Source organism: Schistocerca americana, chromosome 3 (genome assembly GCF_021461395.2).
Source record: "Schistocerca americana isolate TAMUIC-IGC-003095 chromosome 3, iqSchAmer2.1, whole genome shotgun sequence".
NCBI lineage: Eukaryota > Metazoa > Arthropoda > Insecta > Orthoptera > Acrididae > Schistocerca > Schistocerca americana.
The window spans coordinates 299,108,296-299,133,478 of NC_060121.1; the positions used below are offsets into that span (position 1 = coordinate 299,108,296).

Below are 25,183 nucleotides of genomic sequence, written 5' to 3' on the forward strand. Positions count from 1 at the left end.
CTTATGGATTGTGTACCTTAAATATGTGTCAGGATATCCTAATTTTAATTTTTCCAAAGCATAATATTATATGGTAGTATTTTATGGGGTAGCTCTAGTTCTGTGCATGAGATTTTAATATTGCTATTACAGTATCATATTTATTGGTTCTGTATACAAGGCACACTGTAAACCTTTGTTTTGTGAACAAAAGATCTCGACTAATAAACTTGTACGAATACTATGTTTTAATTTACACAACGAAGAAGTTACCAGCAGCAAAATGCAAAGAAAACATATACTGTTACAACACAAGAAGCAATAGATGCATTTATTCTCCATACTATAGACTGTATTAATCAATTAATGGTTGTTAACTTATGCAGCACAAATTATTTAATAAGAGTCCACAAACTGTATAAGATTTACCAGAACAAGCGTTCAAGCAAAAACTGAAAGACTGTTTGGCAGCCCACCCACTCCACGATTTAAAGAAATTGACCAACTGTAACATAAAACTACAATGTTAATAACTAGCCTGTTGTTTCTTTTCATTATCAGCTCTATTATATTGCGTGTTTGACGTTATCTCTTACTATAATGGCCTAATGAGAATAAAATTATTGTTGTTATTATTATTTATTATGTTACTGTTCAAACACACAATATCAGAAAACTGAAAATTGGCATCAAGTGATAATATTTTCAAAATGTCTATTGTTCATCCACCATCTGTCTAGTTCTTCATCAATTCACATGTTTGTGATTTCTTTCGAAACGAAACATACGAAATAGGATGTGTCTAACATCGCAAAGTAGACATACCGAAAATCAGCCTTCATCCCCACATCAACGAAATTTTCGTAGTTAAATAAGCTGTCAACATTTGCTTCTATATACTTCTGAAAAGCCATTAAATTCAATTTTTCTGTATCAGCATTGGGACGCGTTTTAAATCGTCCGCTTAAACAAATGACTCGTACATGTTGCGTGATGTATGTGTGTACTGTGTAATAATTCAAAGATTAAAGATAACAAAGTGAGATAGTTAATCTTAGAAATAAAAGTGGATACAAAATTTTCTCTGACGAATATGACAAAGCAGCAGAGTAGTATTTATTTATTTCGTAGTCAATCTCGCTAAGTGAACACTAGCGACAGAGTTGAATTATTCGATTTTGTAGTTTGGTGCTAAACTGTATACAGTAATGCTTTTGTGTTGCTGTTAAGTGCCGTGGAAAATGGGTAAAACTGGCTTGTTTGTGGTAAGCAATCCAAGTAGGATCAGACGTTTTTTACCAGTTATTCAAAAACACGTGCAGAATACACTTTATGTGCAGTTCACGCCCAGCCGTAGCAACCTGGTTCCAAGTAGCTCACAGAAAAATGAAACCTTTTTGACGCCACCCCACCACAGTCAAACAGTTATAAAATTATATTCACAGACAGCTGTTTCAAACCATAATTTGGATGTGAGAGTGCTTCTTTCTACGTTCAGAGATCCATTGTTGTCCAGTATAAGTACAAGAAAAAAAATCGAAGTTGTCTTTTTTGACCGTACATATAATAATGATGAAGTGCATCGATTTGTGAAATCCTGTTTATCAAATGTAACACAATCATGTGAAATAGTTACTTTAAACGATGCGAGCACAAATGATAAAGAAGACGAAGAGGTAGAGAGCCCAAGAGATAATTTCTACGTTAAAACATCACAGCATAATATTATGAATAATAAGACATTAAAGGTGTATGATAATGTTGTTCTTGGAGGAACCTTTGACCGACTGCACCTGGGACACCGCATCATTCTTAGCGAGGCTGTGCTACATTGCACTAAAAGAATCACAGTTGGTGTGACGGATACCCCAATGTTGCAGTGTAAGTTATCATATTTATGCTTTTTTAAGTATGTTGTATAAAGTCATTTTTCTCACCATACTTAATGCATGGTGTATGTTGCTGAACACTCACTGTCAAAGAACCATTATGCTTTTTGATATAGAATTGTTAACTGCATAGTGTGAATTTGAACTAATTTCTAGTACTATAATACTTTATACGGCTTATAATATAATTATTTATAACCCAGTTGCTAACAGACAGGAAATGACTTCTAAGATACAAATTTATGTTGTTCTGATAGTGAAAAATTAATGTATGTTAAAAATCTTTTTGCCTGAAGTATCCTAAAGACTTTCACTGGTTGAGATGATGCAGTTGGTGAAATGTTTGGACCATGCTAAAGAGGGGTGAGCTCTAGGTTTTTCTTACGGAGTTGTTTTACAACATTTGGCACCTGAAATGTTTGTCTCTCTGAAACGTGAACCTACCAGTATTGCTAGTCAGCTCTGGTCTTTGACAACAAAATTGTAGATGTAAACCACTTACTGAAATCCATATTTGTAAAATAATAATAATAATAATAGGCCTAATAATAAAAATAAATAAAAATTTATTGTTACTGTGACATCACACCAACTCACATACATACTGTCACCTTTCAACCTGACCTATATACTTAAAAGACCTGGCCATATTGAAATGAGCTTCTTTAATAGGTCATCTTGACCATTTGTTGAGTTCATCTGGAGGATCTCAAGATTTTCTATAAAACCCTACAATAAGGAAGTTAGCGATAAATAATTACAACAAAGAAATTAGCTACTGAAGTAAAAAATGGACATTATCTATAAAACTTGTTAAACTGAAAACTGATAGGTCTCCTTTTGAGGGAATGTATTGCCATATGGTACTGACTAACAGAAAAAAGAAAGAAATGAGGAATGAGATTGGTATGCTTAAGATCAAAGTTAATGTAAAAAAAAAGAATCAGAAAGCTACATCAAGAGAACTTGGACACACATTTCCAAATCAAGAATATCGTTTTCATCATAAAGCGATCATCTTTCAAATTAAAAAAAAAAAATACACAAAATATTTGGAACCATTCCAGGCCTTTTAAAATTTTTCCCAAAAACTGAATGTGCACAATGGTATTTGAGGCATCATCTCGGGTCTGTATGTTGGACTAGGAATTATAATTTAAACAAAACAAAAAATTATTAGTTTCTTACTTGGTCTTGAATTGTGACACGTGTTACCTTCAAAAACATCTGTGTCAAGGTACACTTGACCCTCCCACCTGAATTTATATGGATTGTCAAATGTAGTTTATCACCACTCCATCTTTCCTTCTATTCCTATCCTTCCAAACTTGCCTCAGCAGCAGTTTCAATAAGATCATGCAGGGGCACCTTGTCTCTGCATTACAGAGTGCAAGGGGCTAATACTTATTCTTAATTATCTAAATAGACTTTTGTGTCATAGTGAGCATCTTTCTTTAAGCATCTGCTCATGTTTTTCAATATTTCTCTTAAGTTCTTCCATGATTCAAACAAATATGTGACCGTTTATTCTGCTGTTCCTTATAAACATTCAATATCTCCTGATAGTCCTATTTGGTATGGGGCCCACAAACTTTTTGGGTTGAATTGCATGAATGGTTTTTAGACAATCTTTGTAGAGTGAATGTTTTTCCAGTTAACTGAACTCTGCCCCCTGCTTTACCTGTTACTTAGTGTAAGTGTTGTTCCTTTTGACACTCCATAAATTGTTACACTCAGTTAAGTGTGAGCCGGCCGGAGTGGCCGAGCGGTTCTAGGCGCTACAGTCTGGACCCGCGCGACCGCAGGTTCGAACCCTGCCTTGGGCATGGATGTGTGTGATGTCCTTAGGTTAGTTAGGTTTAAGTAGTTCTAAGTTCTAGGGGACCGATGACCTCGGCAGTTAAGTCCCATAGTGCTCAGAGCCATTTGAACCATTCAGTTATGTATGTAAATTGACTGATCCCAGTTGTGACGTATTGATAGTGAAGTTATAAGATATGTTTTTGAATTTTGTGATGCACACAATTTTACGTATCAAAAAATTAAAACAAGTTGGCAATTGTAGTAAAATATGGCTTGATATTTGTGCAGGTTTATGCTAATAACATGTCATTATAAATAAGAGCATCATATACAAAAGTTTATTATTAATACTGTGTATGAGGCCATTAATATAGGCCTACATGATAAACAGTTCCATTACAGTGTTAATATTTTTTATTATTTTTGATAACATAGCCCTAGTCAGTTACTGACATTTTTCTGGTGCATCAGTTGTGCATTTAAATGAAAAAAAGTGTGTGTTGTTTTTAACTGGTTAAAAATGTGTAAGCGGAGATTCATTGACAATAAAAAAAACTACTTTGGAGTTCAAATACTTAAGGATAACTGGTGCCCTTCCCCTAAGTCTATCATGAATTCTGTAGTATTGCCATTCATTATTAAATCCATAGTCCTGTTCATACACACAAAAAAAAGATCCACAGTACTGTGGTGAGGCGTCTTTGTATGTAAGGGCTCAAATTTGATTTGTGATGTATCCTTAACAATATTTGTTTTCTTGTGCTTCTCGTAAAGCAAATGTTAGAAATTTAGTTGTTTTCTCAGTAGGCACATTGGCTTACATTACCGTATTCTGTTCCACACAATAGAAATATCTACAGACTAGTACTTGCAGAATATGTACTGACAAAAATAGTTTCTTAGGAACACCATTACTGTTGAGTATCTCACTTCTCACAGCTGCTCTCTAGTCTTGTGCATCACCTTGTCCATTCAACCTAATCATTGGCATCATGTGAAATGTTAGTTTAATTGACACTTTTTAACACATTACTACACTGTTGATTTGCTCCAAGTGAGATTAATAATGCTCCATATGCTCAGCATTTTCTTGGGCAGTATCTTGTTGCCCGTCAAAACCTGGTAACATGCTTCCATGTCTCATGATTGATGTAAATATGCTTAGCACCTTCGTGGGTGGTTTGTTGTTGCCCGTCTAAGCTTGGCACACTGCTAACATATTTCATAATACACATAAATAGGAGCAAGTTTATTGCAGAACCAAACCACTTCACCAACCCCTTGGACATAATATTTTAATTCCACCACCAACACAGGTAAATAAAGGAAACAAACCATCACCGCCTTATCATCAAAGAAATTTATTTCAAACGACTTCTTTCAGCATAGCACTTAACCATCTTTAGGTCCACTACAAACCAAAACAGTTCTTTCATTCCTTGGGCCACATATTGTAGAGCCCACTTAATTACTACAAGTCATGGATTGCATATATCAGGAGTATATACCCTACAACATGTCACCACTGTGACCACTCCTGGTGTATGCAATCCCCAACAGCTAGTATGATGCATGTGCAAAGTCTCTCTCCAGCAGTGAGCCTCGCATGCCTCTCATCGCAGGGCATGTGAGGTTGGAAGCACATTCAAGTCTTGCCTGCAAATGTTCTGTGGCATCAGTGGACATACAGTGGTAGGACAGCGGTAGTAGTGTTACTTGGACATTGCGGCAGTTAGTTGTGTTATTGTCTAGTTCTTGTGTAAGTTTGGTGTACTGAGAATGGTATTACTTCAGAGAGAGAGTTTTTAGTGGAAGAGGTTTTCTGTGCAGGAGGAAACTTTATGGAGCATGTAAGGCAACAGTTTAGATTCACATTTCAAGGTGTCCACATCATGACACTGTACATGGTTTAATTCGCAAATTCCAGACAACAGATTCAATTCGTTATGGACCATGAACTGGTAGGCCTACAGTTTTAGAGAATGGAGGCTTGACCACATTTCAGATGTCATGTCATGTTTCAGAGTCCAACAAAATCGGTGAGGAGATTATGGCAGTACGCTAAAGTCTCTTGTATGACAGCACATAAGGCTGTAACCAAAGAACTGTGGATGTACCCATATGAAATTATGCTGTGCAACGATCACTATGTATTGACAGTGTGGATTGAATTGAGTATCATGAATGGCTTCAGCAGTTTGTCAACAGACATGGAGTTAAATGATGATTAAATCGACACCCTAGCTGGAAACAGGCATTGATATGCATCATTGGGGACGTGTTGAAAATGCGTGCCCCGACCAGTACTCGAACCCGGGATCTCCTGCTTATATGGCAGACACTCTATCCATCTGAGCCACCAAGGGCACAGAGGATAGTGCGCCTGCAGGGACTTACCCTGGCACACTCCCATGAGACCCACATTCCCAACATGTCCACATTACTACATTCATAGTGCACCTAATAGATGTTTCCCCATGACACATTACTCGCGGCAGATTAATCTACCAAGTCCTGTACGATTTGGAGCATAGCGTGTGTTCGCACAGGGTGGTCAGTGGCTGGGTAGCCATATTTTAACTAATTATATTAGTGGCCATTGACCTTCTTGTACAAACGCACATGCTGTGCCCCAACTCGTACGGGACTTGCTAGATTAATCTGCCACGAGTATGAGTGTGATGGGCAAACATCTATTAGGTGCACTAGGAATGTAGTAGTGTGGACATGTTGGGAATGTGGGTCTCATGGGGAGTGTGCAAGGGGTAAGTCCCTGCAGGCACACTCTCCTCTGTGCCGTCGGTGACTCAGATGGATAGAGCATCTGCCATGTAAGCAGGAGATCCCGGGTTCGAGTCCTGGTCGGATCACACATTTTCAACGTGTCACCAATGATGTATATCAATGCCTGTTTGCAGCTAGGGTGTCAATTTAATTATCATTTCATTCTAGAGAAACTGCACGCTCATCAGTGGTATCCATTCTTTCAGAAACAGATACTACCTTCATATATAGACATGAAGTTGGTGTTTCAGATCGAAAATTTTTAACTGATCAGGCATTGTTTCGCTGACAGGCATTCAAATATCTGATTTGATTAATCAGAATATCCACATAGCTTAAGAGAAATACCATTGCATGCAGAGGAAATTGGTGTATGTTTTTCCATAACATAAGTGCATATTAGAGGGCCGATCTTTATCGATACTTCCGTCACTTCCAATATCTATTGTTCCCAGATAATTTATCCATTTATTGCCCTGCTGAAACAAAAATGAGATCAATCATTTATTTTTGCACCAAGACAACATTACTGCTTGTATAGCACATCAGTTTGTATGACTTATAGTGAAATCTCTGGAGACAGAGTAATTATGAAAAAGTCTCTGGCCCCACACTCACCAGATCTCTCCAATCGACCATTTACTTTGCAGTGCAATTAAAACATTTGTATATCAAAATAACCCAAAGACAATAAATGAACAGAAGACCCCTGCAGTTCCGGGGGTTAGAATAGGCCTGAGGTATTCCTGCCTGTCATAAAAGGCAACTAAAAGGAGTCACATGTTTCGGCCTTTATGTGATGGTCCCCTGTAGGGTTTGACCTCCATTCTTCAAAATTTTCCCGAAGAGCGAGCCAATTGGTGAAGGGCACCGTACATGGTGCATCGTGTCTATCGTGCATTGAGATCTTTAGCCCACTTCCTTGTTGTCACATTGCAATCCCACTCAATCTCCATCTCTTGGGTGAGGACACCTTCCTGGGTGCATTCTCCACCATGCACTTTGCAGTGTCACTTTCTGTGCTGACGATGACCGTGGACTTCTTTGCACTTCATATCCAGCTCGGTAGTCAGTCCATTGGGGTGGGTCTGCCATGTACCCTGTTGGTTGTAGCCCCCTGACAACACTGGAATTGCTCTGCTAAAGCCTGTGCTATTAACTCCCCATGTATGTCAAGGAGTAGATGCCCATCACCCTGGGGCATTGGGACTCCCAGCATTGGCCATCCTGCCAGGTGGCCTTTGCTGCGGCTGTGTGGCACCCATGGGGAGGGCCCCTGGTCGGAGTGGATGGCATCAGGGCGGATGACATGCCATGAAGCGTAGTATGTCATCTCTGGTGGTCTGCCGCCAGCAGTCTCTAAGCGGGCAAAGTCTAACTTCAATGCTAAGAAATGTGACCCCAAGTCGTTCCCCTCCCTGGCCACACCATGGGAGGAACACAAGGCTAAGGATGGCAGTGAAGCTTATTCACCCCGGTACCTCGTATGTACGAGAGTTGATGGGAATCTTTCATGTCCATGAAGCCACAGTTTTTTATGGAACATTTGGAGGAGACGTTTGGGGAGGTGGAGGGCTTGTCCAAAATGCGCTCTGGGTCAGTTTTGATAAAAACAGTATCCTCTGCCCAGTCACGGGCATTACTCGCATGTGGCAAGTTGGGGGATGTTCCTGTTACCATCATGCCTCATAAGAGCGTAAGTATTGTCCAGAGTATTATATTCCACAGGGACCTTCTTTTGCAGTCTGACGACAAACTGTGCTCCAGTTGGTCGCCAAACTGCAGGATTTTACAGAAAGAGAGGAAAATCATGGAATATAAGACCCTGAACCGACTGATCTACACCGAGATTAAGAGGAAATTTGAGCATCTACATCCTGTGGCTGTGACAACCTCATAGGCCGCTGCTACGAGAACAGTTGTCGTCCCATCCATTCTTCAAATTCCTGTTGCTTCTCGGAACTGGCTGGGAGACTACACCTGTCCCCTTGATGGTGGGAGGCACCACCTACTGCAGGAGCAACAAACCCCCTACCCTACCCCCCCCCCCCCCCCCCCTCCTCCCAATCATCGGGGACACCAGTCCCCCACTTCTGAGCCAGAGAAGCATAAGTCTGGCATCCACTGAGGACCTGGATCTCTCCGGACCCTCAGACACAAGGGATATAGACTGCTCAACAAAAATTTGGTGGCTGCAGGTGACTCTGAGGCATAAACTGCCTCATTGAATGATCCATGCCTTCACAGTCTCACAATGTCATTCTCCAGTGGAATTGTGGCGGTTTTTTCTGCCGCCTGGCTGGGCTACAGCAACTGTTAAGCTTTACACCTGCTTGCTGCATTGCCCTCCAGGAAACCTGGTCCCTGGCAGTGTGGACCCCTGCCCTATGCGGATGTAAGGGATATTAAAGGAATCGTAGCGACTATAATAGTGTGTCAGGTGGAGTTCATGTTTATGTCCTAAACTCAGTCTGTAGTGAAACTGTGCCCCTTGAAACCCCTCTGGAAGCTGTGGCTGTCAGAATACGGACGATGTAGGAAATAACTGTCTGCAATGTATATCTTCCTCCAGACGGTGCAGTACCCCTGAATGTATTAGCTGCACTGATTGATCAACTCCCTAAACCTTTCCTACTCTTGGGAGATTTTAATGCCCATAATCCCTTGTGGGGTGACACTGTGCTTATTGGCAGAGTCAGAGATGTTGAAAATTTACTGTCTCAGTTCCACCTCTGCCTCTTAAATACTGGGGCTGCCACACATTTCAGTGTGGCTTGAGGTAGTTATTTGGCAGTTGATTTATAAATTTGCAGCCCAGGAGTTCTCACCCACCCTTTCTGCTCCTCGTTGACACCAATGCCCATCAGCCTCTTTGGGGCTCGCCTGTTGCCTGCCCGAGAGGTTTTCTTTTGGCATATCTTCTTAATCGTCTTAATCTTGTGTGCCTCAACACCAGCGGAGTCACGTTTCTCTCTGATTACATGCACACATATTCCCATTTAGATCTCTCGATCTGCTCTGCCCAGCTCGCTCGACGTCTCGAGTGGTATGCTCTTTCCCATGCTTCCTCGAGTGACCACTTCCCTTGCGTGACTCGCCTGTACAATCACACCCCGCCACAGCGGCCCGCTCAATGGAAATTCTCTCTTGCTGACTGGAGGCTATATTCGTCCTTGGCAGTCTTTGACGAACGGCCATTTCCCAGCTGTGATGATAGGTCAAGCACCTCATGGACGTTATTTTCTTGGCTGCCGAATCCTCTATCCTCGTACTACTACATCTCCCCATCAGGTCCCGGTCCCTTGGTGAACTGTGGAGTCCAGCAATGTGATTCGTGCCCGACGATTTGCGCATTGTCTCTTGCACCGTCATCCTATGTTAACGAACTGCATCCGCTACAAGCAACTACGTGCGCAGTGCTATTGTACTATTAAGGAAAGTAAGAAAACATGCTGGGTTTCCTTCACCAGCTCGTTCAACAGTTTTGCTCCATCCTCTCTTGTTTGGGGTCGTATGCGCCGGCTTTCCAGGACTATCACTCACTCCCCAATCCCTGGTCGGACTCTGGTGGGAAACATCTTAGTCGACCCTTTTCATGTTTCCAACACTTTGGCCCGGTTCTCTGTGGAGATTTCAAGCTCCACCTGCTACCATCCTGCCTTCCTTCCTCAGAAACAGGTGGAGGAGGCTTGTGCAATCTCTTTCTCTCTTTGAACTGAGAATGCTACAATACTCCCTTTACTATGGGGGAGCTCGACCGTGCTCTCACCTCTTCCAGGTCTTCTGCTCCTGAGCCCGATACAATCCACGTTCTCATGCTGCAGAATCTTCCTCCTACAGGAAAATGCTTTCTCCTCGATACCTACAACCGTATTTGGACTGACGGTGTATTTCCCTTGCTTTGGCGTGAAGCTACTATTGTTCCTCTACCTAAGCCTGGTAAAGATAACTCTCTTCCTTCCAGCTATCATGCAATTTCCGTTACTGACAGCATTTGTAAGGTGATGGAATGTGTGATCAGTGGTCGATTAGTGTGGTGGCTGGAGTCACACGCATCTTCTCACTAATGCTCAGTGTGGGTTCCTAAAGCACCGCTCAGTGGTTGATCATCTCATCACCCTGTCGAAGTTCATCATGAATAATTTTCTGCAGAAGCAACAAACAGTGGCCATATTCTTTGAATTGGAGAAAGCCTATGATACCTGTTGGCGGACAGGCATTCTACGTACTATGCACACATTGGGCCTTTGTGGTCATCTTCCCACATTCATCCAGGAATTTTTAACAGACCAGAGTTTTATGGGTACGTGTGGGTTCCTCCTTATCCCACACCTTTTCACAGGAGAACGGGGTGCCTCAGGGCTCCGTACTGAGTGTCGTCCTCTTCGCCGTAGCCATCAGCCCAATTCTGGACTGCCTTCCAGCTGGCATTTTCAGCTTTCTTTTCATAGACGACTTTGCCATTTATTGCAGCGGACATGTCTCCCGCAATGCTGTCTTCAGCCTTGTCTGAACCGTCTCTATTCGTGGAGTATTACAAATGGTTTCCACCTTTCTGCTACCTGGAGGTACAAGGCGTTTCTTCCACCGTCCTCGCAACTGGATTAAAATGCTCTCCTGTTCATGGATGCAACGAAGTTTGTAGAGCTTACATTCAATAGGAAACTCAGTTGGTCTCCCCACGTGTCCTACCTGGCTGCACGCTGCACCCGGTCCCTCAGTGTCCTTCGTGTATTGAGTGGTACCTCTTGGGGAGCTGTCCTCTGTCTATATCGATCTCTTGTCCACTCCCAGTTGGATTATGGATGCATTGTCTACTCCTGTGCACGCCCGTCTATCTTACGCTGTCTAAATGCAATACAGCATTTGGGGATCCGTCTCGCCACTGGTGCCTTGTGTACTAGCCCAGTTGAGAGTCTCTACACAGAAGCCAGTGAACTATGCTGTCGTACTGGCGCGACGTCCTACTCAGTAGGTATGTGTGTCGGCTTTCTTCCATGCCAGGCCACCCAAACTTTGACCCTTTTTTTTTTACGCTCTTGACTGCCAATACGAGGTGTATGTTTCTTCTCTGCGGCCTCCAGGTGTCCGCTTTCGTCACCTGCTTCAGCAGCTGTAGTTCACACTTCCTGACACTTTCCAAATGGGTGAGAGCCCTTCACCTTCTTGGCTTCAGGCACAGGTTTGTGTTCATTTTGACCTCAGCTTGTTTTCGAAGAATTCGACTCCCGAGCTGACCTATCGCTGCAAATTTCTCGAATTTCGCCCACAACTTGCCGATAGCATATTTTTGTACACTGATGGTTCCAGGTCCGCCCACATTGTTGGCTGTGCTTATATCGTCGGCGATGATAGGTTTCAATACCAGCTTCTCGACCAGTGCACAATTTTTACCGCAGAACTTTTTGCCCTCTATCAGGCTGTTCACTACATCCGGAGGCACCAGCTCACTTGCTGTGTGATCTGTTCTGACTCCCTCAGTGCCCTTCAGAGTCCGGATGATCTGGATCCAATCCACCCCCTCGTTCAACGGATCCAGGACAGCCTCCATTTGTTCTTGGAAGGGGAGCCCAAGTGATGTTCATGTGGGTTGGTGGCCATGTTGGTGTGCCTGGGAATGATGCTGCTGTTGCTGCAGCGAAGGCCACAGTCCATCTTGGTCGGCCCGCCTGTTACTCTGTATCTGCAAGATATTCGTACTTTTCTCTGTATGTGTATCACGTCACTTTGGCATGACCATTGGTGCTCCCTTCATGGGAACAAACTCAGAGAAGTCAAACCTCTCCCAACAGCCTGGTCGACTTCCTCCCGGCCGTCTCACCCTGAGGAAGTAATGTTAGCTCAGTTGCAAGTAGAGCGCTGCCGCTTTAGTCACCGCCACTTGTTGAGTGGTGACCTTGCACCCAACTGTCCTTTCTGTAGCCACCCATTAACAGTCATACATCCCCCCTGCGGGTTTGGGGGTTAGAATAGGCCCGCGGTATCCCTGCTTGTCGTAAGAGAGCGACTAAAAGGAGTCTCAAATGTTTCGGCCTTAAGTGAAGGTCCCCTCTCGGGTTTGACCTCCATCTTTCTAAATTGTTCCGAAGAGCGAGCCAATTGGGGAAGGGCGCCTTACATGGTGCACTGTATCTGTCGTGCATTGAGACCTTTAGCCGGCTTTCTCGTCGTTGCAATGGTGTCCAGCTTGTTTTCTATCTCTTGGGCGAGGATACGTCCATGGGTGCGATTTCCACGCTGCACTGTGCAGTGTTGCTTTTCACTGCGACGACGACCTCATACATTTTTGCACCTAAGATCCAGCACGGTAGCCAATCCGTTGTGGTGGGGCCGCCATGTACCCTGTTGGTTGTAGCCCTCTGACAACACAGGGATCGCTCTACTGATGCCTGCGCCGTTTACTCCCCATGTATGCCAAGGAGTAGATGCCCATCTTCCTGGGGCATCGGGACTCCCGGCAATGGCCATCCTGCCAGGTGGCCCTTGCTGTGGTTGGGTGGCGTCCATGGGGAGGGCCCTTGGTCGGAGTAGGTGGCATCAGGGTGGATGACACGCAATGAAGCATGGCACATCATCTCTTGCTGGTGGCCAGCCACCAGCAGTCTATAAGCGTTCAAGGGCTCATTTTAAAGGTAACGTTTATGACCCCAAATCGTTCCCATCCCTGGCCACACCATGGGAGGAACGAAAGGCAATGAATGACAGTGATATATATTCGCCCCGGTATCTCGTCTGTACCAGAGCTTTGTCTCCGTGAAGCCTCAGTTCTTTGTAGAGCATTTAGAGGACAAGTTTGGGGAGGTGGAGGGCTTGTCCAAAATGCGCTCTGGGTCAGTTTTGATAAAAAGGCATCCTCCGCCCAATCACGCAGGTTACTTGCTTGTGACAAGTTGGGGGATGTTAACGTTACCATCACACCACATAAGAGTTTAAATATGGTCCAGGGTGTTATTTTCCACAGGGACCTACTTTTGCAGTCTGATGACGAGCTGCGCACCAATTAGAGCGTAGAGGTGTTCATTTTGTCCGGCGCATTCATCGGGGTCCGATGGATAATCAGGTTGCTACCGGTGCCTTCATCTTGGCCTTCGAGGGTGATACATTACCGGAGAAGGTCAAGGTGATGGTCTACCATTGTGACGTCAAGCCCTATATCCCTCCCCCGATGTGGTGCTTTAAGTGCTGGAAGTTCGGCCATATGTCTTCCCGCTGCACTTCCAGCCTCACATGTCGAGATTGCGGACGCCCATTTCATCCCGATACTCCATGTGCTCCGCCTCCCATCTGTGTCAACTGTGGAGAGCCTCATTCACCTTGCTCGCCAGACTGCAGGATCTTACAGAAAGTACGCAAAATCATGGAATATAAGACCTCCGACTGACTTACACTGAGGCTAAGCGGAAATTTGAACGGCTACATCCCGTGCGCATGATGGCATCTTATTCCTCAACTGTCACTCCTGCTCCAGCTCCTTTAGCTGCACCACAAACAGTCAGCTCTCAGAGTCAGAGGACCTCACCTGCCCCCTTGACGATGGGGGGCCCCTTCTCTCGCTGTTGCTCCCACACCATCTACCTCGGGAGCAGCACCCACTAAACCACCGGGGACACCAGTCCCCACTTCTAAGCCGGAGAAGCGCAAGTCTTCTTCGGCTTCTCTCACTCGGAAGGGATCCCTTGGGTCACTCCCTTCCCAGGTTCCTACCAGGGGCACAGGAGACACCAACCAGTGGCTGAAGAAGCCACAGGTCGCTGGTCGTCGAGCTTCGCGATCATCTTCGGTCCCGGAGACTGACTCCAATAAGCCCTCTCAATAACGACAACCAAAGGAACAGCGAGAGAAAACAACATTGAAGACCTGTAAGACCGAGGCACCTGCGGTGGCACCTACTCCACCGCTACCTACAAGCTCTGCGTCTGAGGATGCGGTGGGGATTCTTGCGTCCGCTGAGGACCTCGATCTCGCCTGTCCCTCAGACGCAATGGATAGCACTTGCACGGGTGCTCCATCAGAGGCAGCAGGTGACCCAGAGGCGTAATCTGCCTTCCCAGTCCCGTCACGCCTTTCTCAGCCATGGACAATTCCATCCTCCAGTGGAACTGCAGCAGTTTCTTCCACCATCTAGCTGAGCTCCGACAACTTATCAGCCTTCACCCTTTCTTCTGCATTGCTCTTCAGGAAACTTGGTTTCCAGCAATGTGAACCCCCGCCCTCCGTGGCTATCGGGGTTATTATAAGAACCGGGCAGCTTATGAAAGAGTGTCTGGTGGCGTCTGCATATATGTCCTTAACTGTCTTCACAGCGAGTCTATCCCTCTACAAACAGCTTTAGAGGCTGTTGGTGTTCGGGTGTGGACGCCACAGGCTGTTACCGTCTGCAGTCTTTACCTTCCACCGGATGGTGATGTCGCGCAGCTTGTCCTGGCTGCGCTGATAGCCCAATTGCTGCCACCTTTCTTCTTACTGGGCGACTTCAACGCCCATAACCCTCTGTGGGGTGGGTCAGTGGAGACAGGTCGAGGCGCCACCATTGAGCATTTGTTGGCACAGCTCGATCTTTCGCTGTTAAATGATGGTTCCTTCACACACTTCAGTGTGGCGCATGGCACGTACTCCGCCATCGACCTTTCGATCTGCAGCCCTAGCCTCTTACCATCTGTCCAATGGAGAGTGCATGACGACCTGTGTGGTAGTGACCACTCTCCGATCTTTCTGTCACTGCCACAGCGTCAGTCTTCTGGACGCCCTTGCAGGTGGGCAATGAATAAGGCTGACTGGGACTTGTTTTCCTCCATTGCCGCTATTGAGCCTCTCTCTAATGATGGCATTGATGCGGTGGTTCAATCAGTCACCATGTGCATCGTTACTGCCGCCGAATCTTCCATTACCAGTTCTTCTGGGTCCCCTCGGCGGCGGACTGTGCCTTAGTGGTCGCCTGAGATCGCTGAAGCGATTAAAGATCGCTGGCGGGTGCTCCAACGTCACAAGCGACATCCCTGCATTGAACACCTCATTACCTTCAAACGTCTGTGTGCGCGGGCCCGCCGCCTTATCCGCCAAAGCAAGCAGGAGTGCTGGGAGCGGTATGTGTCCACCATTCTCCTCCATGTCTCTCCATCGCAGGTCTGGGCCAAGATCCGACGCAGTTTGTACAGACTCCGACGAAATTTCCAACCGCTTGGCAGAGCATTTTCTCTGAGTTTTGCTTCTTCCAATTACCCCCTGGCCTTCCGCTCCATTAAAGAGCGGATGGAACGTCGGAGCCTTTCTTTTCACACCCACCATTCTGAATCCTACAATGCTCCATTCAGTGAGTGGGAATTTCACAGTGCCCTTGCCGCTTTCCCTGATACCGCTCCTGGGCCAGATCACATCCACTGTCAGATGCTGAAACACCTTTCAGTGGACTGCAAGCGACGCCTCCTCGACCTTTACAACCGTCTCTAGGTCGAGAGTGAGTTTCCGTCACAATGGCGGGAAAGCATTGTCATCCCCGTTTTGAAACCGGGCAACAGCCCTTTGGAAGTTGACAGCTACTGCCCCATTAGCCTCACCAACGTTCTTTGCAAGCTTCTCGAACAGATGGTGAGCCGGCGCTTGAATTGGGTACTGGAGTCTCAGGGCCTTCTGGCTCCGTCTCAGGGTGGGTTCTGTAAAGGCCGCTCCGCCACCGACGATCTGGTGAGTCTGGAGTCGGCCATCCGTACTGCCTTTGCCCGCCGTCAGCACCTGGTCGCTGTCTTTTTCGACATGCGGAAGGCGTAAGATACGACATGGCGTCATCACATACTTTCTACGCTTCATGGATGGGGTCTTCGGGGACCTCTGCCGATCTTTATCCGAAAATTTCTGTCGTATCGTACGTTCCGCATGCAAGTCGCGGCCTCCCATAGTTCCTCCCGAGTCCAGGAGAACGGGGTACCACAGGGATCTGTCCTCAGTGTCTGCCTGTTTTTAATCGCAATAAACAGGCTCGCTGCGGCGGTGGGAAATTCTGTCTCCATTTCCCTGTATGCTGACGACTTCTGCCTTTACTACCGCTCTACTGGCATTGCAGCTTTTGAACGTCAGCTACAGGGCGCTATCCGCAAGGCGCAGTCTTGGGCTGTAGCGCATGGTTTTCAGTTTTCGGCTGCCAAGACCCGCGTCATACATTTCTGCCGACGCCGAACAGTCCATCCTGAGCCACGGCTTTATCTTGCCGACGAACTCCTTGCTGTGGTGGAGACCCACAGGTTTTTGGGTGTAGTCGTCTCGTCTGGATCATGGGAGCCTGGCTTATGACTCAGCATCCCCATCTGCGCTGCGGGTACTGGACCCAATCCTACACAGCGGAATACGCCTTGCCACTGGTGCTTTCCGGACCAGCCCAGTGGACAGCATACTTGCAGAGGCAGGTGTCCCTCCATTGCGGTTCAGGCACCGAAATTTACTGGCCGCTTATGCTGCCCGTGTTTTTAGCTTGCCCGGGCATCCAAACTATCGTCTCCTGTTCCCGCGATCGGTCGTCCATCTGCCAGAACGTCGGCCCCGGTCAGCTTGTACGATCGCGGTCTGCGTCAAAGAGCTTCTCTCCGGGCTTAGGGTTTTCACTGTTCCACCTCCTTACCGGGCCACTTTGCGTACACCCCCATGGTGTGTTCCTCACCCTTGCCTTCGGCTCGACTTGGCACAGGGCCCGAAGGACTCAGTCCCTCCAGAGGCCTTCCGCCGCCGCTTTTATTCCATCCTGGCCACGTATCAGGGCTCTGACTCTGTTTACACTGACGGTTCGATGGTTTCTGGTCGTATCGGTTATGCGCTAACTCTAGGGGACCATTCCGAACAATGTTCCTTGCCGGCTGGCTGCAGCGTTTACACTACTGAGCTGGTCGCCATCTTTCGAGCCATAGAGTATATCCGCTCCTGCTCAGCTGAGTCCTTCGTGATCTGTAGCGATTCCCTGAGTGGTTTACGAGCTCTCGACCAGTATTTCCCTCTTTCTCGTCTGGTGATGGCTATCCAGGAGTCCCTGCATACTCTTGCCCGTTGCGGCCTCTCTGTGGTCTTTGTGTGGACCCCCAGTCATTTTGGTATCCCGGGCAATGAACATGTTGACCGCCTGGCGAAAGAGGCCACCAGGCAACCATCTCTGGATGTTGGCCTCCCAGAGACTGATTTGCGAGCGGTCCTCCGCCGAAAAGTTTTTGCGCTTTGGGACGCTGAATGGCGCGATCGGATCACGCCCAATAAACTCCGTGCCATTAAGGAGACGACGACTGTACGGCGGTCATCCATGCGAGCCAACCGCAGGGACTCAGTCGTCCTTTGTCGGCTCCGCATTGGCCACTCCCGGCTGACACACAGTTACTTACTGCGTTGGGAGGACCCTCCTCTGTGTCGCTGCAGGGCGGCTTTGACAGTGGCCCACATATTGTTGGCCTGCCCCCTTTTAGCTGTGGTCAGGCGGACATTTGCGCTGGCTGATACGCTCCCTGCCCTTTTAACTGATGACCCTGCTATGGCTGGCTTAGTTTTACGTTTTATTCAGGCAGGGGGTTTTTATCATTTAATATGAGTGTTTATGTTTTATTTTATTGTTTTGTGTTGATTCTGGCCTTTGGCCTACGGTTTTAAACTGAGTTTTTAATGTGTTCTCGGTGGTTGGCTTTTCCTTTTTTTTATTCTATGGTCGGCCAACCACTGCCACACTCAGTGTGATTTTAATTTGTTATGACTGTTCTTTGTCTGAGTTTTTCTTGTCCTGTGTTGTCTGTTGTCTCTATTATCCGTTTTTTACTCTGTGTAGTAGTTTTTAAGTTTTGGAACAAGAGACCGATGACCGTTGCAGTCTGGTCCCTTTAATCCCACAAACCAACCAACCAACAAACAGTCATACGTTTCCTGATCCCCTGCTCCTATTTTAGCCACTTCTGAGTCAGGGTCCGGCTGTCGCCCGCTTTGCCGGACATTTTAGTGGTTGATGTGTGAACTGTGGCTCGCATTTTAAGTTTTTTAAAAAGCACTTATATGACAAGAGATTTGATTTCTACCTGGTGACCCTGGTATCTTGTTGACGTCGTTTAGACACTCTTCCATAACATCCTGACGTTTTAGATTTGTTTTTTCTTCCTTTCTGTATTGGACCTCGCAACGGTATTTACCCTTGCAGTCCCAGCATTCTATGGTTCTATGCTGGGTGCTTATGATCTTAGATGTTGTGCCCACTAAAAAAAATTAAAAAAAATAAATACTTCTCCCATCTATCCACTGGAGGGCACATGAGATCCTGTGGCAGTGATAACTTCCCCATCTTCCTGTCACTGCCCTGGCATCAGGCCCACGAACGCCTGCCCAGATGGGCTTTAAACAAGGCGGACTGGCAGACTTTCACTTCTGATGTCACTGTTGACTCTCCCCCGCATGGTAACGTCGGTGTGATGGTTGAACAGGTGACTACCACAATCATTTCTGTGGCAGAAAATGCGATCCCTCGCTCTCTAGGGTGCCCCCAGCAAAAGACAGTGCCTTGGTGGTCGCCAGAAGTCGCTGAGGCACTAAGAGTGTCAGCGAGCTTTATAGCGACATAAGTGGCACCCTTCCCTAGAATAACTCCTTCTTCTTCAGTAGCTCTACAGCCCTTGGTGAGCCTTGGCTTCTTCAACAATCTTCCTCCACACTTCTCAGTTATTTGCTGCTCTTTTCCACCCCCGGACTCCCATATTACTGATATCCGTTATTACCTCATTTATTCATCTTCTTCTAGGTCTCCCTTTTCGCCTAACTGAATGGATCATACCTTTCATCATTTTCTTTGGAATTCTATCCTCTGCCATTCTCTGCAAGTGTCCTAGCCATCGTATTCGCTGTGATTTCACAAATTTTACTATGTCCCTGCTTTGTATCAACTCTTGTAATTCGGCATTATATCGTATACTCCAGCCTTCTTCCTCCCTTATTGGCCCATAGATTTTGCGTGGTATTTTCCTCTCAATGCTTCTTAGGGTATTTTTATCGTGTTCTGTCAACGTCCATACCTCTGAGCCGTATGTGATAACTGGACGTACTAGGGAATTATACATTAGCAATTTAGTTTTTCTTGTAACAAGGCTGCTTTTGAAAAGCTGCACATTTGCAAAGTAGGCTCTGTTTCCTGCTTGTATTCTTTACCTTATAGCCTTTCCAATACTGTTATAATTTGTTATTAGGGCTCCCAAGTAGTTAAAAGAGGACACTCCATTGAAGCATTTCCCATTGATGTTTAGGTTTTTAGGGGTTCTTCTGGCCTCAGATTGTGACATTACCATATATTTTGTTTTGTTTTCATTTACTATGAGGCCAATTTTTAAGGCTTCTGTTTCCATTGCTTGGTATATTTGTAGGAGTGTATTGGTATTTCTTCCTACTGTAGCAATGTCATCAGCGTATGCACATATTTGGCTAGTTTTCATAAATATGGTGCCTCTTTTGTTGGTTTTAATTACTGCACTATGCAGGGTTATGTTGAATAGGACAGTGGAGATACTATCCCCTTGCTTCACACCTTTATTAAAGTCAAAGCTTTCACTTGTTCTGCTAAGGACCTTTATTTTTGCTCTTGTCTGTGTCATTGTCATTCTGATTAGTCTTATTAATTTAGCACATATACCAACTTCTTTCAGTACTCTGTATAGTTCTTGCCGATTTATGCTGTCAAAGGCTTGTTTAAAATCGATAAATAAGAAATGCAGATCTATATCATATTCATAAAACTTTTCCATCATTTGCCTTATCACAAATATTTGATCAGTTGTTCCTCTGCCCGGTCGAAAGCCACACTGATATTCCCCTAGTATGCCTTCTGCACACTTCCGTATCCTTTCGTTTAATATACTTGTGAAGATCTTATAAGCTGTAACTAGGAGTGTTACACCTCTATAGTTTTCACATGCTGTTCTGTCCCCTTTCTTATAAATGGGGACTATTATTCCAATTTTCCAATTATCTGGCATAGTTTCTGTTTCCCATATATCTGATATTAATGTGTGCAGTTCCTTTATTACAGCCTCACCACCAGTTTTTATTAATTCAGCAATTATGCTGTCTTCCCCAGGGGCTCGATTGTTTTTTGAGTTGTGCACAGCCTGGGAGACCTCTTGTAGTGTTGGCTTCCTTGCCTCATTGGTTTCATTGTCTACTTCCAGCTCCACTCTTCCCTCCTGTGCAGCTGTCTCTTCATCTTCTAGGCTGGTGCTTAGTGAATCTTTGAAATACTCTGCCCATCTTCCCATCTGTTCTTCCTCTCTAATCATTTTCCCATCTTTCCTGGAACAGGCCATTGTTTTTGGTTGGAATCTATTCTTCATTTTGCCTATGCCATGATAGAACTTTATTTCACTCTGGTCCTTTAGTTCTTCTAGTTCTTGAAATTTCTTCTTATTCTACTCTCTTTTCTTTCTCTTGCACGGTCTGTTAGCTCTTCTCCTTAATTCTCTATATTGTTCCACATTATTTTTGGTTTATCTCTGTAGCATTTTTGTTCTTGCCCTGTTCTTTTCCTCTATTGCTGACCTGCAATCTTCATCAAACCACTCCTGGGTTCTTCTGTTCCTTCTTATGCCTATTATTTCCTCTGCAGCATCCTTAATGGCTTTTTCAAACCTGTTCCACCTTTCATCTACTCCTACTGTGGCCTCTTCATTGCTCAACTTTCTGCTTAGTGTTACTTGGTATTTTTTTACTTCATCAGGGATGTTCAGTTTGTCTGTATTCCATTTCATCATCTTTCCCATTCTGTTGCCATTTGTTAGTGACAGTTTCTCTCTCAAGACTGCTTTTATCAAAAAGTGGTCTGAATCACATTTTGGTCCTCTGCAGCTCCGTGCATCCATAACTGACGTGGAGTGGCATCCAATCACTAAAATATGGTCAATCTGATTGACTACTCCATTGGCTGCAGACTTCCAAGTACCCAGATGGATCCTTTTATGTGGAAAGCAGATACTTTTAATAATCATATTATTCCTTGCTGCGAATTGGCATAGTAAGTCTCCATTCTCATTGTTTTCTTCATGTAGTGAATATTTTCCAGAAACTCCATACAGATGTTCATTCCTCCCTATTTTTGCATTAAAATCTCCTATTACTAGCATCAGGTCATATTTAGGTACTGCACAGTATGCTTTTTCCAAGTCTTCGTAGAACTTCCCTAGAATAACTGATAGCCTTTAATCGGCTCTGTGCCCATGTACGCAAGCTTATAAATCGATGGAAACAGGAGGGTTGGGAGAGGTACGTGTCGACCATTGGGTGCCATACAACACATTCTCAAGTCTGGACGAAGATCAGATGTCTTTTTGGGTACCAGACCCCAACAGGTATCCCTGGCATTACCATCAAAGGTGTGCCATGTACCGACGCAAACATGATTGCCGAATGCTTTGCCTGAGCACTGTGCTCGAGCCTCTGCATCGCACACTCACATGGCGGATAGTAAGGAAAGTCCTCTCATTCACTACACGACACAGTTAACCCTATAATGCCCCATTTACGGAATGGGAGCTCCTCAGTGCACATGCACATTGCCCCGACACAGCTCCTGGGCTGGATCGGATCCACAATCAGATGAGTAAACATCTCGTCTGACTACAAGCGCCATCTCCTCGTCATCTTCAACCGGATCTGTTGTGATGGCGTCTTTCCATCACAATGAGAGAGCAGCATCATTCCGGTGCTTAAAACCGGTAAAAACCCACTTCATGTGGATAGCTACAAGTCCATCAGAGCCACCAACATTCTTTGTAAGCTTGTGGAACATATGGTGTGTCAGCAGTTGGGTTAGTTCCTGGAGTCACGTGGCCTACTGGCTCCATGTCAGGGCGTCTTCTGCTAGGGGCACTGTACCACTGATAATCATGTGTCCCTTGAGTCTGCCATCCAAACAGCATTTTCCTGACGCCAAAACCTTGTTGCCGTCTTTTTTTATCTACGTAAAGCGTGTAACACCATCTGGCAACATCATATCCTTGCCACATTATACGGGTGGGGTCTCCAAGCCCCGCTCGCAATTTTTATCCAGAATTTCCTGTCACTACGTACTTTCCGTGCCCAAGTTGGTGCCTCCCCATACCCAGGAGAGTGGGGTCCCGCAGGGCTCTGTATTGAGAGTATCACTGCTTTTAGTGGCCATTAACGATCTAGCAACAGCTGTAGGGCCGTTCGTCTCGCCCTCTCTGTATGCAGACAACTTCTGCATTTTGTACTGCTCCACCAGTACCGGTGTTGTTGAGTGGCGCCTACAGGGAGCCATCCACATGAGGCAGTCATGGGCTCTTGCCCATGGCTTCCAGTTTTCGGCCACTAAGTCGTGTGTCATGCACTTCTGTCGGCGTCATACCATTCATCTGGAACAAGAATTTTACCTTCATGACTATCCACTCCCTGTAGTGGAGACATATCGATTCTTAAGACTGGTTTTCGACACTCGATTGACTTGGCCACCTCACCTTCGTCAGATTAAGTGGAAGTGCTGGCAGCACCTCAATGCCCTCCGCTGCCTGAGCAACCCCAACTGGGGTCCAGATCGCTCTACTGTGCTGCAGCTCTACAAAGCCCTTGTTCAGTCCCGCATTGGCTATCGGAGTCTGGTTTATGGTTTGGCGCCGCCCTTAGCATTGCGTGTACTCGACCTAATGCACCACTGTGGCGTTCGCCTAGTGACGGGTGCTTTTAGAACAAGTCCGGTAACCAGTGTCCTGGTGGAGGTCAGAGTTCCTCCATTGCAGATCTGATTTGCACAACTGCTCGCCAGTTACGTTGCACACATTCGTTGTTCTCTTGAGTATCTGATTTACCATCTCCTTCTTCCACCCATGGCAGTTCATCTCCCGCATCAGCAGCCCAGGTCATGGCTAATGATTGCAGTTATCACGCGATCCCTTCTGTCTGAACTGGAGTCCTTCCCTTTACCACCTCCCATCCAGATCCGTCCACATACACCTCCATGGTGTACACCTCAGTCGCAGATTCGTCTGGACCTTTCACATGACCCTAAGGACTCAGTTACTCCTGTCGCTCTCCGCTGTCACTTCCTCTCGATTTTTGACGTGTTTTGGGGCTCTGAAGTGGTTCACACCGACAGCTTAATGGCTGATGGTCATGTTAGGTTCGTTTGAGCAGTTACCAGACAGCGTAAGACAACATGCTGTACTGCGCATGCTTGGTGCTTGCTCTGCTCATACGCTTTTCGTCGCATTTCTGGTGGAATTTGTGTGTGGCGGGGCATCACATGACCATGTGCAGTGCTGCAGCATGTTGTTGAGAGGACATACAGAGTTGTACTTAGAGCAATTGTTTTATCATATCCCACCCAGATAAAGGATGCAAATAAGGAAGCAATTCTTGGCAAAATATCATTTCAAAATTAGACTCCACAGCTCGAAGTACCATAACATTTTGCTATAGGGTGACTTTGGCAGATGATTTTTTAAATTTGTACTCTGCAATATTGTTATGTAGCATTTCCAACAGGTTTACATCTACACAGCACTGCAAAAAGCTAGTTGGATGGAATACAAAGAATACAAATTTCTTGCAAAAGAGAAAGAGAGAGAGAGAGAGAGAGAGAGAGAGAGAGAGAGAATTTAGCTGTGCGCATGTGCACGAGCTAGCTGGCAACTGCTCATACTACCCTGTTGGTTGGCTTCGCCTATGTCCACAGAGGCCATTTTAAACAGCATTCCTTGTCTGATGGCTCTAGTGTATTCACTGCAGAGCTGGTGGCCATCTCTCGTGCACTTCAGTATATCCATTCATACCTTCGGGAATCGTTTCTTCTGTGTACTGACTCCTTGAGCAACCTATAAGCTATCGACCAATGCTACCCTCACCATCCCTTGGTAGCATCCATCCAAGAGTCCATCTATGCTCTGGACTGGTCCCGTCATTCAGTGGTGTTTGTGTGGACTCCAGGACACATCGGAATCCCAGACAATGAACTTGCCGACAAGCTGGCCAAACAGGCTACGTGGAAAACGCCTCTGGAGATGGGCATCTCTGAACCTGACCTGCATTCTGACTTACGCCATAGGGTTTTTTGGCTGTGGAGGCAGAATGGCATTACAGTACACACAACAAACAATGTGTCATTAAGGAGACTGCAGATGTGTGGAAGTCTTCCATGCGAACCTGTCAGAGGGAATCAGTTGTCCTCTGCCGGCTCCGCATTGGCCACACTTTGGCAACCCACAGTTACCTCCTGCGCCTTGAAAACCTGCCTGAGTGTTGGTGTGGCGCCCAGTTGACAGTGGCTCATATTCTTGTGCACTGTGCCACTTTGACTGCCCAGTGATGAAATCTTGGGTTACTGGAGTCATTGCCACTAATTTTATCTGACAACACCTCATCAGCTGATTTAGTTTTACATTTTATTCGTGAGGATTGGTTTTATCATTTCATCTAAGTTTTAGTGCACGTCCTTTGTCCCTCTGTGTTCTCCTCCATATTGCTTCTGGGGTGGAGGTTTTAATGTGTTGCAGAGTGGCTGGCTTCTTTTTCTTCTCATGGTCAGCCAGCCATGGTAATCTGCTTTGTTGTTTTAATGTCTTCATCCCGTTCCTGTGGTTTTCTTGTCCCCTTTTGTCCATTTACATGTTTGTTGCCGTTCATCATTCTTGTGATTTTTTTCCTTTCTCTTTGTTTTGAGTTGTTAGTCTCGTTTGTTCTATTCTCACACTTGTGGCATTGTTTTATTCGGAACAAGCGACTGATGA

The 25,183-nt window shown here is 45.7% G+C and overlaps 1 protein-coding gene across 2 annotated transcripts in view; it reads left to right on the top strand.

Annotated features, from left to right (window-relative positions):
• The first annotated feature begins 1,018 nt into the window (after positions 1 to 1,018).
• LOC124606622 (bifunctional coenzyme A synthase) overlaps positions 1,019 to 25,183 on the top strand; it is a 143,172-nt gene continuing 119,007 nt past the window's right edge. For both annotated transcript variants that reach the window (XM_047138614.1, XM_047138613.1), the window contains exon 1: positions 1,019 to 1,860. In XM_047138614.1, the coding sequence (XP_046994570.1) occupies positions 1,221 to 1,860 (640 nt within the window). In that variant the 5' untranslated portion in view covers positions 1,019 to 1,220. The remainder of the gene's footprint in view (positions 1,861 to 25,183) is intronic.